This window comes from Vicugna pacos, chromosome 16 (genome assembly GCF_048564905.1).
Source record: "Vicugna pacos chromosome 16, VicPac4, whole genome shotgun sequence".
In the NCBI taxonomy this organism is placed as follows: domain Eukaryota; kingdom Metazoa; phylum Chordata; class Mammalia; order Artiodactyla; family Camelidae; genus Vicugna; species Vicugna pacos.
The window spans coordinates 62,326,413-62,340,120 of record NC_133002.1 but is presented as its reverse complement, the minus strand read 5'-3'; the positions used below and the strand labels follow the sequence as shown (position 1 = coordinate 62,340,120).

The 13,708-nt window shown below is 63.9% G+C and overlaps 2 protein-coding genes across 7 annotated transcripts; both read left to right on the top strand.

Moving 5' to 3' along the window:
* The first annotated feature begins 2,719 nt into the window (after positions 1 to 2,719).
* Positions 2,720 to 4,167, top strand: PPP1R27 (protein phosphatase 1 regulatory subunit 27). Its single transcript, XM_006199452.4, has 3 exons — positions 2,720 to 3,302; positions 3,382 to 3,532; positions 3,816 to 4,167. The coding sequence occupies exons 1-3, from the start codon at positions 3,113 to 3,115 to the stop codon at positions 3,937 to 3,939; spliced, it is 465 nt and encodes a 154-aa protein (XP_006199514.1). The 5' UTR covers positions 2,720 to 3,112; the 3' UTR covers positions 3,940 to 4,167.
* Positions 4,168 to 4,527: 360 nt separating this feature from the next.
* Positions 4,528 to 12,203, top strand: MCRIP1 (MAPK regulated corepressor interacting protein 1). 6 transcript variants are annotated; one of them, XM_072939851.1, is made up of 5 exons: positions 4,528 to 4,620; positions 10,240 to 10,295; positions 10,383 to 10,501; positions 11,039 to 11,140; positions 11,295 to 12,203. In XM_072939851.1, the coding sequence occupies exons 2-5, from the start codon at positions 10,288 to 10,290 to the stop codon at positions 11,357 to 11,359; spliced, it is 294 nt and encodes a 97-aa protein (XP_072795952.1). In that variant the 5' UTR covers positions 4,528 to 4,620; positions 10,240 to 10,287; the 3' UTR covers positions 11,360 to 12,203. The 6 variants fall into 6 exon arrangements, with proteins under 6 accessions (XP_072795952.1, XP_072795954.1, XP_072795955.1 ...); XM_072939853.1 differs by lacking the exon at positions 4,528 to 4,620 and adding an exon at positions 4,673 to 5,161; XM_072939854.1 differs by lacking the exon at positions 4,528 to 4,620 and adding an exon at positions 4,674 to 5,102.
* The last annotated feature ends 1,505 nt before the right edge of the window (positions 12,204 to 13,708 follow it).

Here is a 13,708-nt window from a genome sequence, read left to right as displayed (position 1 = left end):
CACAAGGCGTGTATCGGAGAAAAAGTGAGCTTGGGCACTCGGAGTTTCTGTGGGAGGCGGTCACTGGGGAGACGTTAGCTCTGCCCTCCAGAACGTGCGTGGATTCCCCAGGCAGACACACGTGGCCTCTGGACGAGGGCACCCAGGGTGGACTGAGAGCTGGGCTGTCAGGAGCTGCAGCTGCTGGGGGTGGGCTACGCCCAGCGGCGGGGGCAGAGACGCGGCAGGCCAGCTGTGCGGGGCCTGGCCCTCTGCGTAGAAACCTTGGGACCTGGCAGCCTCGCGCAGCAGCGCCGTCATGTGCTCCGGGGAGGGGGGCTGAGTCACCGATACCTTCCCCTTCTGCCCGGGCAGCTGATTAGCACATTCCTGAGCCTGGTTTGCTGGGCGGTGGCGGTTAAGAGTCCCAAACCCGGCGGATTAGCAAAGTAACTTTGCAGGCTCGGGGCAGGCATGGAAGGCTTAGCGGCCGGCTGGCCCCACCTTCACTTCCTCTCTCCAGGTGGTAGGAAGCTGTTGCCCTGGAGCCTCAAAAGCAGCTGCTGGCCCGGTGCATCAGACCCTCCAAGGGCGGCTGGGCCCACCCGACGCCCCTCCAGCCGGCGCGGCTTGCTTTCCGCTGGATGAGGAGTTTTGCTAGTTGCGTCCCTTGCACTCCTCAAAGTAAGCTTTTTGAGTTAAATGTTCCATGTGGCTTCTGTTGTCCAAAAGGCAAAACCTTAACGTCATGCAAACCAGGTCACTTGACAAGTTCCCGCAGGCAGAAGAACAGGGACGAGGCTGTGTGAATACAGGTGTGGTTCCGTGAATAGCAGGCCTCGCCAGCCGTGGGAGGTTAGACTGTTCGCAGCCGGCTTGGGCCACGAGGTTTCCAAGTGAGTTCCCGCAGGCCACGGCTGTGGCTTGAGGACCGGCTCCCCGTGTCCTCACCAGGTGCCATCCAGGTGTCTGCCCCTCCTCTGATCCAAATATCTGAACAGAAACCCCATAGCCCAAATCCCGAGCTGTCTCAGCCCGCCTGTGGCAGGATGGACCGGAGGGTGTCTCTTGGGGTCTCCGGAAGGCCCACCCTGACGGCGTGCCCTGCCCTGAGGCCTGTCATTTGAAGGAAGAGCCAGGCCTTGGTGGCAGCTTCACCCAGGGCTCTTCCACTTGATCCTCTGAGCTGGGCAGGCAGACAAGTTTCCATCAGAAAAAGCAATCTTCATATCAAAGGAAAGTTCTGTCTCCGTGTACAGTGTGGACTGTGTCTCTGGGCTTCGTGCAGACAAGCCCCAAGAAACTGTACCCGGCTCCTCCCAAGTGACCCAAGTAACCAGGAGTAGCACCGCCCAGCACCATGCTCTGAGCCTGACATGCAGGACCACTGGGAACACCCTCCCTTGGGGCCAAGCCGGGGCCTGGCCTGGATGGAGGTTCCCATGGAACCTCAGTGGCACCGAGGCAGGCGGAGAAACCCCATCAGGGCATTGGGGCAGGGAGCCTGCTGTGGGCAGTGCCCTGTCCTCTGTAGCATTTGGTCCCAAGGCTTTGCACCTGGGGTGTGGATGTATTTGGTGACTTGATTTTGTCGGATCCAGACCATCCTGGTGACCCAAGGGCTCCTGGTGACCCAAGGGCTCCTGGTGACCAAGCCCCTGCCCCGCCCTGTAGAGCACTGGCTGAGCTGGGTTCTGTCAGTCACGGACATCCAGGCCTTCAGAGACAACCCAGAGGATCTTGCGGTGTTAGTGGTTGAACTGCGTCCCCCGTGTTCATATGTTGAAGCCTTAAACCACCCCCACCCCCACCCCCGCACATCAACGTGTGACCTTATTTGGAAGTGGAGCCGCTGCAGGTGTAATAGGCTAAGATGAGGCCATGCTGGAGTAGGATGGGTCCTAATCTAATGGCTGGTGTCCTTATTACACAGGGAAACCTGGACATAGACGGCCACACAAGGAAAACACCACATGAGCTCGAAGGCAGGACAGGGATGGGCCAACAAACTGGAGAACGTCAAGGACCTGCCCCAGGAGCCCGAGGTGGACCTGAAGCCAGTGGTCCCTGGGAAGGGCTACCCGCCAACACCTCGATCTTGACAGACAGCAAGCTTCGGATTCTGCAGGGCTGTGCTGACCCCGCAGGCCCAGCTTTGCGCCCGGGTGTGTGTCCCCCCACCGGCTCTGCTTTCTCACTGAAGCTGAAGCCCCACCTCTGACCTTGGCTGCTGTGGTGAAGACAGCCAGCACTGGCCCAGCCTGCTGGGATGTCTTAAAATTCCACTGGTCACACTCCTGCAGGGAAGTCTGCACTGGGCCAGGGGCAGAGGGCACACAGCACTGAGTCCTTGCGGAGCCAACTAGATGCCACCTTAAGGGTGAGCAAGTGTATTCTTGCCAGGAAGCAGCCAGACTGGAAACAGAAGAAATGGAGGGGGTGGGGAGCATGGGGGACAGGGCATTGGGCGGGGAGGGGGCTGCAGAGGGTCCCTAATGGGCATTTGGGAAAACTGCCCCATGAGTGATGCAAGCCAGATGGAAGGTGACAAGTGGCAAGGGGATGGGTGGCACGGCCAGGACCCTGGGCTTCCTAGGTGTGGGCGGCCCCATCGCCCTGCAGGAGGGAGAGGCAGCTGTGCTCACCATGCATCACGCACCGCCTGCAAGTCCCTGGGACCATGGGAGACCCCCGCCCCTGATGACCTTGGTACCTGTGTGCCTTCCTAATGGCCCTGCCCTTCCAGCACCTCTCCTGCCCTCTGTCAGGCACCTTCTAGGTCCAGCTGTGGGCAGGGAGCGGTGGCCAGGAAGGATCTGACCCCTTTGGCCGGGCACAGCGACAGGTGGGCTGAAAGATGAACCACTTAACATGATCCTGAGGGCAGGGCTGGGGCGGCTCAGTTTCAGCCCTTCGGGTGCGAGCATGACTGCGCAGCTTTATATAGCTCTGAGGGCCCTATATAAGTGGGAAGCCCCCGGGCCAGAGGGAGCACAGGAGCCCTGCGGTGGCTGCACTGCAGGTCATCGTCAGCCAGAAGAGCCTGCCCTTGGCAGGTCTGATCCGGACTGGGGACCTGCCTCCCCCCAGCAGTAGGGTCCCCGAAGGGGCAGCCCACGCCATAGCCACCAGGATGCCCAGCAGAACAGCCCGCTATGCCCGCTACAGCCCACGGCAGCGGCGCCGGAGGCTCTTGGCCAATAGAAGTGTGCACTTCCCTAATGATGTCCTGTTCTTGGACCACATCCGCCAGGGTGACCTGGAGCAGGTGGGGCGCTTCATCAGGACTCGGAAAGTCTCCCTGGACACCATCTACCCCTCAGGTGAGTGCCTACGAGGCCAGTGAGGGTCTTTGGGGCAGCAGAGGAAGGCCTCAGCCTTGACCCCTCCTACCCTGCCCAGGCCTGGCTGCCCTTCATGAAGCGGTGCTCTCTGGAAACCTGGAGTGTGTCAAGTTGCTGGTCAAATACGGGGCTGACATTCACCAGCGTGACGAGACGGGCTGGACGGCCCTGCACATCGCCTGCAGCGACGGGTACCCTGATATAGCCAGGTGAGAGGGTGGCCTCCAGGATGTAGTCTCCCAAAACGTGGCCCTGGTAGTGGAGCTTAGAATCCTAAGGGTTTCTAGAATCTCCTTTCTGCCCTGTTGCCCTCCCCAGAGCAGACTGCAAAAGTCAGCCGTAGTTTCCAAAGGGTCCGGTTTTTTCCTCTTCACCCCACCTGGAAAAATAAAAAACAGGTGGACCTCAGGACCCCAGCCTGCTACCCTGGGGTAGGAGTGAACATCCTCCAGGTCACCCGCTCTGCAACCAGGGCCACCCTTTGCACCCCAGGTACCTCATTTCCCTGGGGGCAGACAGAGAAGCTGCCAACGATGATGGTGACCTGCCCTCGGACCTCATTGACCCTGACTTCAAGGACTTGGTGGAGCTCTTCAAAGGGACTAAGATGGACTGAGCCCAGCCCCGCCCTTCCAGGGCCCAGCCCCTCCTCCTCACACACACAAGTCAGGTGCCCACCTCCCCGACGTGCCAGGAGTGCCGGGCCAGCCCGGCTGGGAGCCGACCAGGCTGGCCGCGCGACCCCAAACCTGGGCACAACCCCTGCTCCTCCCACACCTCTGGCCTGGCTTTTTCTCCAGGTGGATTTTTTATTGTGATACTTTTTACTTTTTCAATAAACGTGATCCCCAAGCCCGTGGTGATGGCCTGATTACTGGGGACCGGCCCGCCCCAGTCCTCCGGCTCCCGCTGCTTCCGGTGGTCAGTGGACTTGGTCGTCCACTCTGGTCTCGGGGTCCCGCGGCTCCCGACCCCCGGTCCTCGCCGTCCGTCGACCCCGCTGCCTCCCCGCCTTGTCCGCCCCGAGACCCCGACCACGCCGGCCCCGACCCCTTAGATCCCCGCTGCCCCAGGAGCCGGTCTCCGCCATCCCCGGCTTCCGGAGGCCGCAGACCTCGCGGACCCAGGCCGCAGACCTCGCGGACCCAGGCCCCGGCGCTCAGTCCCCGGCGCTCAGTCCCCGCCCTCGCGCAGCCCCCGCGCGGCGGCGGTCACGTGGCCGTGCGCGTGCGCGCGCGCGGCGGCGCGCGTCACTTCCGGCCGGGCCCCTGGCAGCGGCGGCGGCCGAGAGGGCGAGGTGAGGCGGCGGCGGCGGCGGCGGCGGCGGCGGCGGCGGGGCGGGGCGGGGCTGGGCGGGCGCGGCCAGGACCCGCCCAGGCGCGGAGGCCGCGAGGGGAGGGCCCCGGGCGGGGTCCCGGGGCGCCCGGCCCGCCGCGGCGGAGGGGCGGGGCCGGCCCGCCGGGCGCGGGCCTGGAGAGGCCGCGGGCCTGTCCTTCTCAGCCCCTGAGGCTGCCGCCGCCCCGCCTTCCGGGGAGCATCCCAGACGGTGCTTTCCGACCCCGGGGCGCAGCCGGCCGGGCCCCCGCAGCGCGCCCTCCGCCGCCGTCCCGCCCGTCCCGCGCCCCCGGCCTCCCACCAGGCGGGGCGGTGCCCGGTGCCGGGCGGAAAGGGGGTGGGAGGCTGCCCGCCCTCGGGGAGCTCGCGGTTCCCGGGGGCTGCCGAGGTGGGCTGGGGCCTGCCGCGGGGCGCGGCCGCAGACCTCCGGTTCAGAAGCTTCAGGTACCGCGGTGGTGCAGAAGTCGTGCTCTCCGTCTCCCCAGGGAGACTTCCCAGAGAAGGTGGTGGTTAGCGGGACCCCCGGGGGTCGTTTTGGGCAGACAGGACTTCTTGAGCAAAGGGCCGGAGGTGTCCGCCAGGAGTGTCCAGAGCTTTTAGAGAGCGGTAGAGGTGGGGAGGGAAGGGTGCCGGAGTTGAGTCCTGAAGACAGGCTTGATTTGGGGTGAGTGGAAGGGCTGGCCGTGGGAGGGGGTGAGGCACTTGGGTCTGTAACAACAGGGGAGCTGCGACTTCTCCCAGGAAGGAGGGCGAGGGGGTGGCGCAGTGCTTAGAGGCGTTGCCTTGGGGTCTTCAGGGGACCACCAGGCCCATGTGGCATCTAGTCCAGTGCTTATCCTCCTGGCGCCTGCTGGGGTGGTAGATTATTTTCTAGAAGTCTCATGGGCAGAAACTGGGCTGTGGAGAGCCCCAGAGACACTGAGTATGGAGGAGAAGTGGGGTCAGAGAAAATCTGAGTGTGGATCAAAAGTTCTAAAGAAACACAGAATGGTCTCTGTTGCATCATTGATTCTAACTCTGGAATATCCTTTGTTACTTCTCCAGACAACAGAGTATCACCTCACCGCCTGTCCTTAGGTGTACGGCTCTGTGTGGGGAAAGAGTTCGAGATGAGATCCGCAGACTGGGCCTCAGGTCCCCCCACACCCTGCCTCCTCCCAGGAGGTCTCTAAGCCCTCTGTTCCCATGGAAGAGCAAGGTGCTATGTAGATCCACCCAGGAAGGCTCTCTCCCTGTGTCTGAGCAGAGCCACAAGGATGCCAGGGCTCCAGGGGCCTGCCAGGGGTGCAGGCAAGGACAGAGGCAGGCTCTGGGGTGGTCATGCCACCCGAGCCATCCTGGCCTGGCCCTGACTGCAGTGGCCCTGGAAGCCCAGAGGCTGAGGGTCCCTTGGGGTCCAGACCCCACCCTGCTGGGTGGCAGGTTGTTGCACCCACCGAGCGTTCAGAATGGGGGTTGTCAGGGTCCTCCCTGGCCCAGCACAGTGGCTGCTCCACAGTAAGCCTCTGGCAGGTGTTTGCTGTGGCTGATGGCCCTGCTGCCCCTTCACTGTGCCCTGTAGTTTTGCGGGTTTCCATCAGCCCCAAGTGGGCTGTCTCTGCATTCGGCCTGCCCAGAGCTGTCCTGGCTCACGCTCCATAATCAGCAGCATCCCTTTCATTCCCAGAAGTGCCCAGTTAGATGACACGTTCTTTCTGCAACTGCCCTGTCCACTGTCTTGTTGGATAAGCAGCCACAGAGGCCTTGGAGGTGGTGGTCCCATGTGGCTGTGCTTGGATGCCTGTTGAACTGAAGGGCCTGGTGGACATTCTCGGGGGCTACTTTGGCTCAGATGAAGACTCCAAGGCCCAGGGAGGGAAGAGACTCACCTGGGGGCGACAGACAGAGCAGGGCTGGGTGATCTCCAGCCACAGAGTGGTTCTCACCCTGCCGTGTGCCAAGCGTGCAGCCCGCTTGGCGCTGTGGGCTGGGCAGCCGTGGACAACACTGTAGGGCGATGTGCGGTTTTCCATGGTGCTGGCAGCAACAGAGATGGCAAGATGGCTCTGTGGCATAGGCTGTATTTGGCGTGGGCTGGGGACCCAGTAGCTGGTGACACCGGATGAACAGGTTGTGGCCAGACTGAGGGCTTGATAGCAGAAGGCCCGGATAGTGTCTGGGTGGGGAGGAGGTGTGGGAAAGATGGTGCTGGCATCACGTGTCTCAGGGAGGGAGGAGGATAGTGCAGGAGGCTGTCCCGGCTCGGGGGGAGGGGCGGGGGTGGCTGGGAATGGGATGGAGTAACGGGAGAGGCTCTGGGAGGGAGGTCTCTGGGCTTCCGGCTTGGGCTCTGTGGGCCGAGGGGAGATGGTCGTTGCCTTCTCAGATCTGATACAGCAGTGACGCACCGTGGTCCTCTAAGAATGGAAGAGCACCATTAACCTCTGTGCTAGTGATTGCCGGGCGCAACCCAATCTCAAAGCCATTAAAGTATGAGAAAATTTTTTAGAGCTGACGGGCTGCAGTGTGAGTGCTGAGGCTCGAGCTGGTCCAGTCTTGAGGAAATGTGTCTGGTGATTATTGTGAGCGAAAACTGGACGGAAAACGGGGCGGGAGATGTTTGGGAAGCCGGCCAGGTGGGCTGTAACGCGGGTGTGAGCAGTAGTCACCATCCTTCCAGACTCGGAGCTCCCAGCGGGGCCCTCGAGGCCACTGGGCCTGTTTAGGTGTCCCGGGCACTTTTCCAGGCGTGCCGTGCTCCCCAGCCCACTGGTCACCTGCCCCCCCCCGTGCCTGACTCTGTCCTGGCGCCACTCAGCGCGTTCCCCTGGTGGCAAACATGCTCAGGTTTCCTTGCGCTTGGCCAGACGCGCCCGGTCGGCCCAGGCCTCGGGCCTCCCCTCCCGGCCCACCGTGGCAGACAGGCCGTTAGCTGAGGGTCCCACTTCCTCCCCTCGCTCCACTGAGACTGCTCATGCTAGGTCAGTGGGGGTTTTGTCATGCCGGTCCAGTGTCCCTTCGCCATCCAGGTCTTCCTCGACTCCAGCTGCCCCCGTGGACTTCTCCCCACCTCGTTCTCCCTCCCTGTACTCTCTGTGGCTCGGCCCTCGTCCACCACGTCCCGCAGCCGCGAGTCCCTGAGCTTCTGTCTTCAGTCCTTTTGGGCCACTCCCTTTGCTCAGTGTTAGTGGCCTGGTCACCCGCTGTTGCCAAGGCTCGTGCTCACCCTGTCACCTTCCGTGGCAGAAGTGGGCCCAGTGTGTGCAACCCTTTCGGGTCTCTTCCCTCTGGCCACTGATGAGTGCTACTCCTCTTGGCGCTCCTGTGCACCTCTTGGCGGCCACATGCCTAGGACTGGAATGGCTCTCTTGAGGCCTGTGTATTTATTAGGGGTCAGCATGAGGGGCCTGGCTCCTTAAAGGAGCCCCAGGAGGTGATGAGAGTGAGCGAGCACAGCCTCCTGTACCTCTGTCCCAGGGGAGCAGCAGGCCCGGCTTCTCAGGAAGCTGGTACGGTCAGGAGAAGCCTCGGTGTCCCTAGGTCTCGTAAGGGTCAGGGCAGGGCCAGCACGAGATCCTGGGGAGAATGGCCTGTGGAGGCAGAAGACAGAGGGCTTGGAGGTTCCTCGTGTCCAGGACAGGCTGGTAGGACACGGGCCTGTGAAGTTGGGCCTGGTTGAGTGTGAGCTCCCCCGTCGAGGTTGCCGGTGGGTTTTTAAAAAGTCATTTTACTTGTTTCTCAAGTCCTGAGGACATGAGAACCTGTGGGTGTCCGGCACCTGGCCAAGATGCTTCCCGGCCCACTCTCTGGGGTACCAGCAGCCCCTTACCTGATGTAGCACATCCACTGGGCGGGCGCTGAGTGACAAGTGCCCCACTCCACAGCTTACAGCCTGCGGGGCACACTCGCCTCTGGGGACGGCCCAACTCTACTGGCAGTTAACAAGCTCCAGCCTGGCGTCCACCTAGGTCTGGAGCTGGTGTGAGCTCAGCTAGCTCCTGGTCTGGTTGGGAAGCCCAGCCGGCGGCAGCGGGGCAGGTGCCCAGCGTGGAGACCAAGTGCTCCAGGGGCCCAGGGCGCAGGTCTTGGGACTGCACGGGCCGAGGGGGGCCAGTGAGGCTACCGGCGAGCCACAGAGCCGCTGTGCAGACAGGGCGCCGACCGCCGGGCTTGGCCTGGGCCTGAAGCTGAGCCGGGAACGCAGGCAGCCCCTGGAGGCTATGGCCAGAGCAGGCGGAAGCAGAGGCTGCCCTGGGAGGAGAGGCCCCAGCGTGGGCAAGGCTGAGAAGGTGGGTGCCCTGAAAGAGTGGCCGCCCAGGTCCCAGAGGACAGGCTGCAGGACGGCAGGGAGCCTGGCCGTGAGGAGGGGCCGCCCAGCATAGGTCCTCCGGGCGCCTCCCTCCTGTTGCGTAATTGGAGCTTCCTGCCTCACCGCACTGCTGGCAGCCCCACGAGATGGGTGTCCCCAGGGCTTTCCCTCTGTACTCTGGTGTTTGTGGGGCTGGCGCCTGGGCAGGGGAACCATGGGCAGCGAAACTCCCCAAGCCAAGAAAGGAGAAGTCCCTTTGCAAGGAGCTGGGCCCCTAGCCTGGGAGGGGCACAGGGCTACATGTGCCTCCAGGAAGCTGCGTTTACGCTTTTTTGTTGTTCTTACCTCGGTCCGAGCGCTGCGTTTACCTGTGCAGGTGTTTAAACGCCGAGGTTGCCGGTGAGGAAGTCCCCACCATGTGTCGGTCTCCTGGCCTTCGGGAGGGGCTGTGGCTACCTGCTCTGGGCAGTCTGGGGGCCCGGCGTTCCTGGGGTGGGTGGCCGAGGTGCTTGTGCCCAGAGGCCGTTCGCAGGATCCCCACACCTGGAGCACCTGGGGTGCCCAGCTCTGGGGCAAGGCCGGGCCTGGGGTTGGGCCTCTGCAGCCAGCGTCCTCACCCTGTGGTGTGTGTCCTCAGCCAGAGAGGGAAAGCTGGCCAGGTGGCCAGTTTGTAAGCCTAAAAATAGAGCCCCATCCAGGGCTGTAGAGTTCCCTGGGCTCAGAGGCTGTAAACAGAATGCATCCTGGGGTCTCCGCCACTCTGTTGGGCCTGGCGGCTTCCTCCCGGCTCACAGCCCTCCCCCAGCCCTCCTGTCACACCACAGCCTCGGGGACCAGGAAGCTGGGCAGGCTCTGCTGGGCTGCTTCCCGCTGGGAAGCACACCCCATGTTACAGGTGAGAAACAGGCTTGGTGGAAACAACAGCCAGGCCCTGCAGGCTGCGAGGGCACCGGACGACTGCCGCCTTCCCCGCAGACTCACGCTCCGCCGGGAAGGCTGTTCTGGGCCTCGGGGACCGGGAGTGTCAGCAGAGCTGCCCCACCCCGGGGAAGGTGCTCCCTGAGCAGCAGTGGTCCAAGTGCGGGGGCCGTCCAGAGTCCAGGCCGCTCCGGGTCCTGCATCGCCACCCCCCGGCCCCATCAAGCTGACCCTGCCACACCCTGAGCCAGCTGGGTTGTGGCTGGACCCAGTCCCCTGGGAGGGGCAGGGAGGGCACAGCTAAAGGGAGGAGGCAGCCCCTCTGGAGAGGGTGACCTCCGTCCCACTCCTGTGTCGTGGGACTTCCCCTTCCAGAGGCCGAGGGCATCCGGCAGCGGAGCAGGAGGATCAGACACCCCAGCGATGACCAGGTGAGTCTCAGGCAGCGGAGTGGCCTGGGGGTGGGGCCGCCCCCCGCTCCCCGCTCCCCTCTCCCCTGACGGGCTGGGCTCCCCCAGCTCCCCTGTCTCCAGAGTTGTCTACAACGGCAAGAGGAACAGCAGCCCCCGCTCCCCCCCCAGCAGCAGCGAGATCTTCACCCCAGCCCATGAGGAGAATGTGCGCTTCATCTACGAAGGTGCGCGGGCGCCACCCTCACTCTCCCCCCAGCCTTCCGGGCCTGGGTGGGACTGTCTGGTGAGGAGACCCATTCCTGGTCCTGGGGGTCTGGCAGCCAGCACTCCGGAGGAGGTGGCGTTCTCAGCCTTTCATGTTTGTGCAGGGAGGGGGGCCACGCGGAAGACAGATGGGGAGACCCGGGGCTGTCCCAGAAGCGGCATGGCTGGAGTGTGTGAGCACGTGTGCATGACCTTTGTGCCGGGACGTGGTGGGTGGAGGAGGCGGGAAAGATGTGGGCTGGCCTAGAGGAAGATGTGCTGTTCCCCAGTGGGTCACCCGTGCCTCTGTGACGGCAGCACTGGTCACGGTGCCACGGGGTCACGTGGCTGCAAGGGGTGAGGTCCAGGCAGGGCTCGCCGAGGGACCGGGGATGTGCAGCGGGCAACTTTAGGTCAAGAGCGGGCAGGGGCTGCAGGGCCTCTCTGAGAAGAGGGACAGGTAGGACTGGGCCGTCGGCCTGATGGGCTGGGGGCTCTGACTGCCCTGCTTCCCGCAGCCTGGCAGGGTGTGGAGCGAGACCTGCGCAGCCAGATGTCAGGCAGCGAGCGGGGCCTGGTGGAGGAGTACGTGGAGAAGGTCCCTAACCCCAGCCTGAAGAGTGAGTGGGGGGGCCGGCCTAGGAGGGAGAGGCCCGGCCAGGGGCAGGGCTTGGGAGTGGGCTGGGTCCCAGGACGTTCAGAGGCAGGGGCACGACGAGGGGGGACCCTGTCTCCCCACCTGCGGCCACCGCTGAGCACTCTGTTGCCCGGCAGCCTTCAAGCCCATCGACCTGAGCGACCTGAAGCGCCGGAACACGCAGGACGCCAAGAAGTCCTAGAGCGCCGGGCCCTCCCCTGGCCTCTGGGAGATCTGGGTGCCGCCTGCTGCCGGGACCTCCTCTCCTGTGGGCCCAGCTCCTGGGAGGGGAGGAGGCCTTGCTCCCAGTGGGCTGAAAACCCCAGGACCAGGACAGGCAAGATTGACGGCCGAGGCCTTCCCCTCCTCCCCAAGCCCCCTCCTTTTCTCTTGGGGGATCTCAAGCTGCCCCTGTCACTAGGAGAGCTTGGCCTTGCCAGCCCCTGCCCTCCCCTGGGCCTGGCTGCATCTTTGGAGCTGCCTGGCCCTGCCTGCCCCCCAGGACCTTGACCCTGAGCTCCCTCCCCTTTCCCACCACCTTTCCCTGCCCCTACCCCCTACCCCTGGCCACTTGTAGGATCAGGAAGGAGATGAAGGGGCCTCTGTTGTCTTCTGTGCTGGTGGGAGTGGGCTGGGTTTGTCCCTGAGGCGTCCAGGAGACAGGACAAGGGCTATCCCACCCGAGCCCCACGTGGGTTCCCCACTGACCCTTGCTGCTTCTCTGGCCTGGACGCAGGGAGCATCTGGCCCCCCCAGACCCTGTCCAGCCGGGCCCCTTCCTTCCCTGTGTCAGCTTCCGGATGGCACCAGATCTCCCAGCCGGGGACACTGCTAGGCACCTCCTCCAAGGGTCCTGGGCAGCCAGGCCCGGCCCCACCTTGGGAAGGGCATGGGGCTGCCCTGAGCTGGTGAGGCCGCCCAGTGTGTCCTGCTCCGTACAGTGAGCTGGGAGGATTTTCAGGGCCACTTGTTCTTCCTGTGCCCTGCAAATCCAAGTGTCTGTGACTGGAACCTGAGGACCAGTGAATAAAGGCGAGATGGCATTGGTTCGGCCTCTTGGCAGTGGTGAGGCCCCTGTCCCGGCTGTCCACGCAGGACGGGAAATCCAAGGTCATGGTCAAGGCCCAGAACTTGCGTCTGCTCCTTGGGCCTTGCCGGGGGCTCGGGCTTCCGGGGGGGCGGTGGGCAGTGGAGGTGGAGGCCCTGGGGGTGATGTGTCGCTCTGCAGCCCTGGGCCCTCGGGGGTGGCTGCTCCGCTGTCCAGGTATTGAAGAGGGGCTGCCAGGAACCAGAGCCCCAGGTATATCAACCTTCAGACCTGGGCACACCCTGGGGGCCAGAGACAAGCCACCAGAAGTTGTTTCAGGAGCACCCTTTCCCTGGAGTATTCTGGGGCTCCAGCGGCCCTACGGGCAGCTCTGGGAAACCTCTTCTCCTGGGGGTTGGGGTCCCCGGGGACAGGCGGGCAGGCAGGAAGGATGGTTCCCGTGGTAACAGCAGCTGTGGCCTGGTGCCGGGCCCAGAGCCAAGTTCCTGTAGCCACACAGACCTGTGTGCTCCCTGGGGACCTGTGGGGCGTCCTGCTGGGGGCTTGAGTGCCTGCTCGGCAGGTCACTTGAGCAGCTGACCCCCGCCCCCGACTGTCTGTGGCTGGGATGGAGTGGGCAGGCCAGGGCTGTGTCACAGGCTGCGTGACTACACCAGTGCCTGTTTCCCCTAGGCAGCATGTCCTCGACCACTGAGGATGGGGCCGCCGGCCAGCAGAGGTCCTGTGAGAATGAGACCCCATCTAGAGGGTGGGGGAGCTATGCCCGGCCTGGCCACTGCTGCTGGTGCAGCCTTGTGCAAGTTGCCGAGTCTCCACACCTGTCTCCTCAAGTGGAGGTTGGTGGCTGCCTCCTGGGTGGCTGCCCCGCTGCCACCGTCAGCCACCCTGTAGTATGCGAGCAGGGCCCTCAGCCCATGAGACCTTGGGGACCTGGACGTCTGCACTGTGGTGGTCGCCATCCTGGCCTTGCTGTGAGCCCTCAGGCGTGTCACAGGCTGTCCCATCTCGGTTTCCCCGTCTGTAAGGTGAGGGTGTGGGCTGCAGTGCTCAGAGGACCCTCCCTGGAAAGGTCTCGGGCCCCTGGCAGCGCCCTGGGAAATGTCTGATACCTTGAGGCGTTAGTTAAAAGTCCACCTGACTTTGCTCCAGATCCTCTCAGGGTTATTCCCCTGTCCTTTGGGGCCGGAAGGCGGGAGTGGGGCGCCTGCCCTCAGCTCCCTTTGGGCCACAGTGGGCCCCTGCATCTGATCTCCCCTGCCACCCTCCCTGGCCTCATGCACTGGTGGTGGTTGCTCTAAGCCTGGGCCTTACCCTGGAGTGAGTGGGCCCACAGGACACCCCTCAAGGCCTCGTCACTCCCGCTGTCCCTGCCAACTTAGACTTCTGTGAGACAGAGGCTCCAGGCCTGGGGTCTTGGCTGCGAACACCCTGGAGCAGGGAACGTGGGTAACTAGGCTGTGCTGGGGCGGAGACGGAACCCTTCCCTTCATGCAGGGAGGGCGG

What these genes read in the sequence shown, in the direction of transcription:
- MCRIP1 (XM_072939849.1), top strand. Translation starts at nt 9,683, where the DNA reads ATGCATCCTGGGGTCTCCGCCACTCTGTTGGGCCTGGCGGCTTCCTCC. An exon ending in TGTGCGCTTCATCTACGAAG is followed by an intron (nt 10,502 to 11,038) that starts GTGCGCGGGCGC and finishes TGCTTCCCGCAG; the next exon opens with CCTGGCAGGGTGTGGAGCGA. An exon ending in CCCTAACCCCAGCCTGAAGA is followed by an intron (nt 11,141 to 11,294) that starts GTGAGTGGGGGG and finishes GTTGCCCGGCAG; the next exon opens with CCTTCAAGCCCATCGACCTG.
- PPP1R27 (XM_006199452.4), top strand. Translation starts at nt 3,113, where the DNA reads ATGCCCAGCAGAACAGCCCGCTATGCCCGCTACAGCCCACGGCAGCGG. An exon ending in GGACACCATCTACCCCTCAG is followed by an intron (nt 3,303 to 3,381) that starts GTGAGTGCCTAC and finishes TACCCTGCCCAG; the next exon opens with GCCTGGCTGCCCTTCATGAA. An exon ending in GGGTACCCTGATATAGCCAG is followed by an intron (nt 3,533 to 3,815) that starts GTGAGAGGGTGG and finishes TTTGCACCCCAG; the next exon opens with GTACCTCATTTCCCTGGGGG.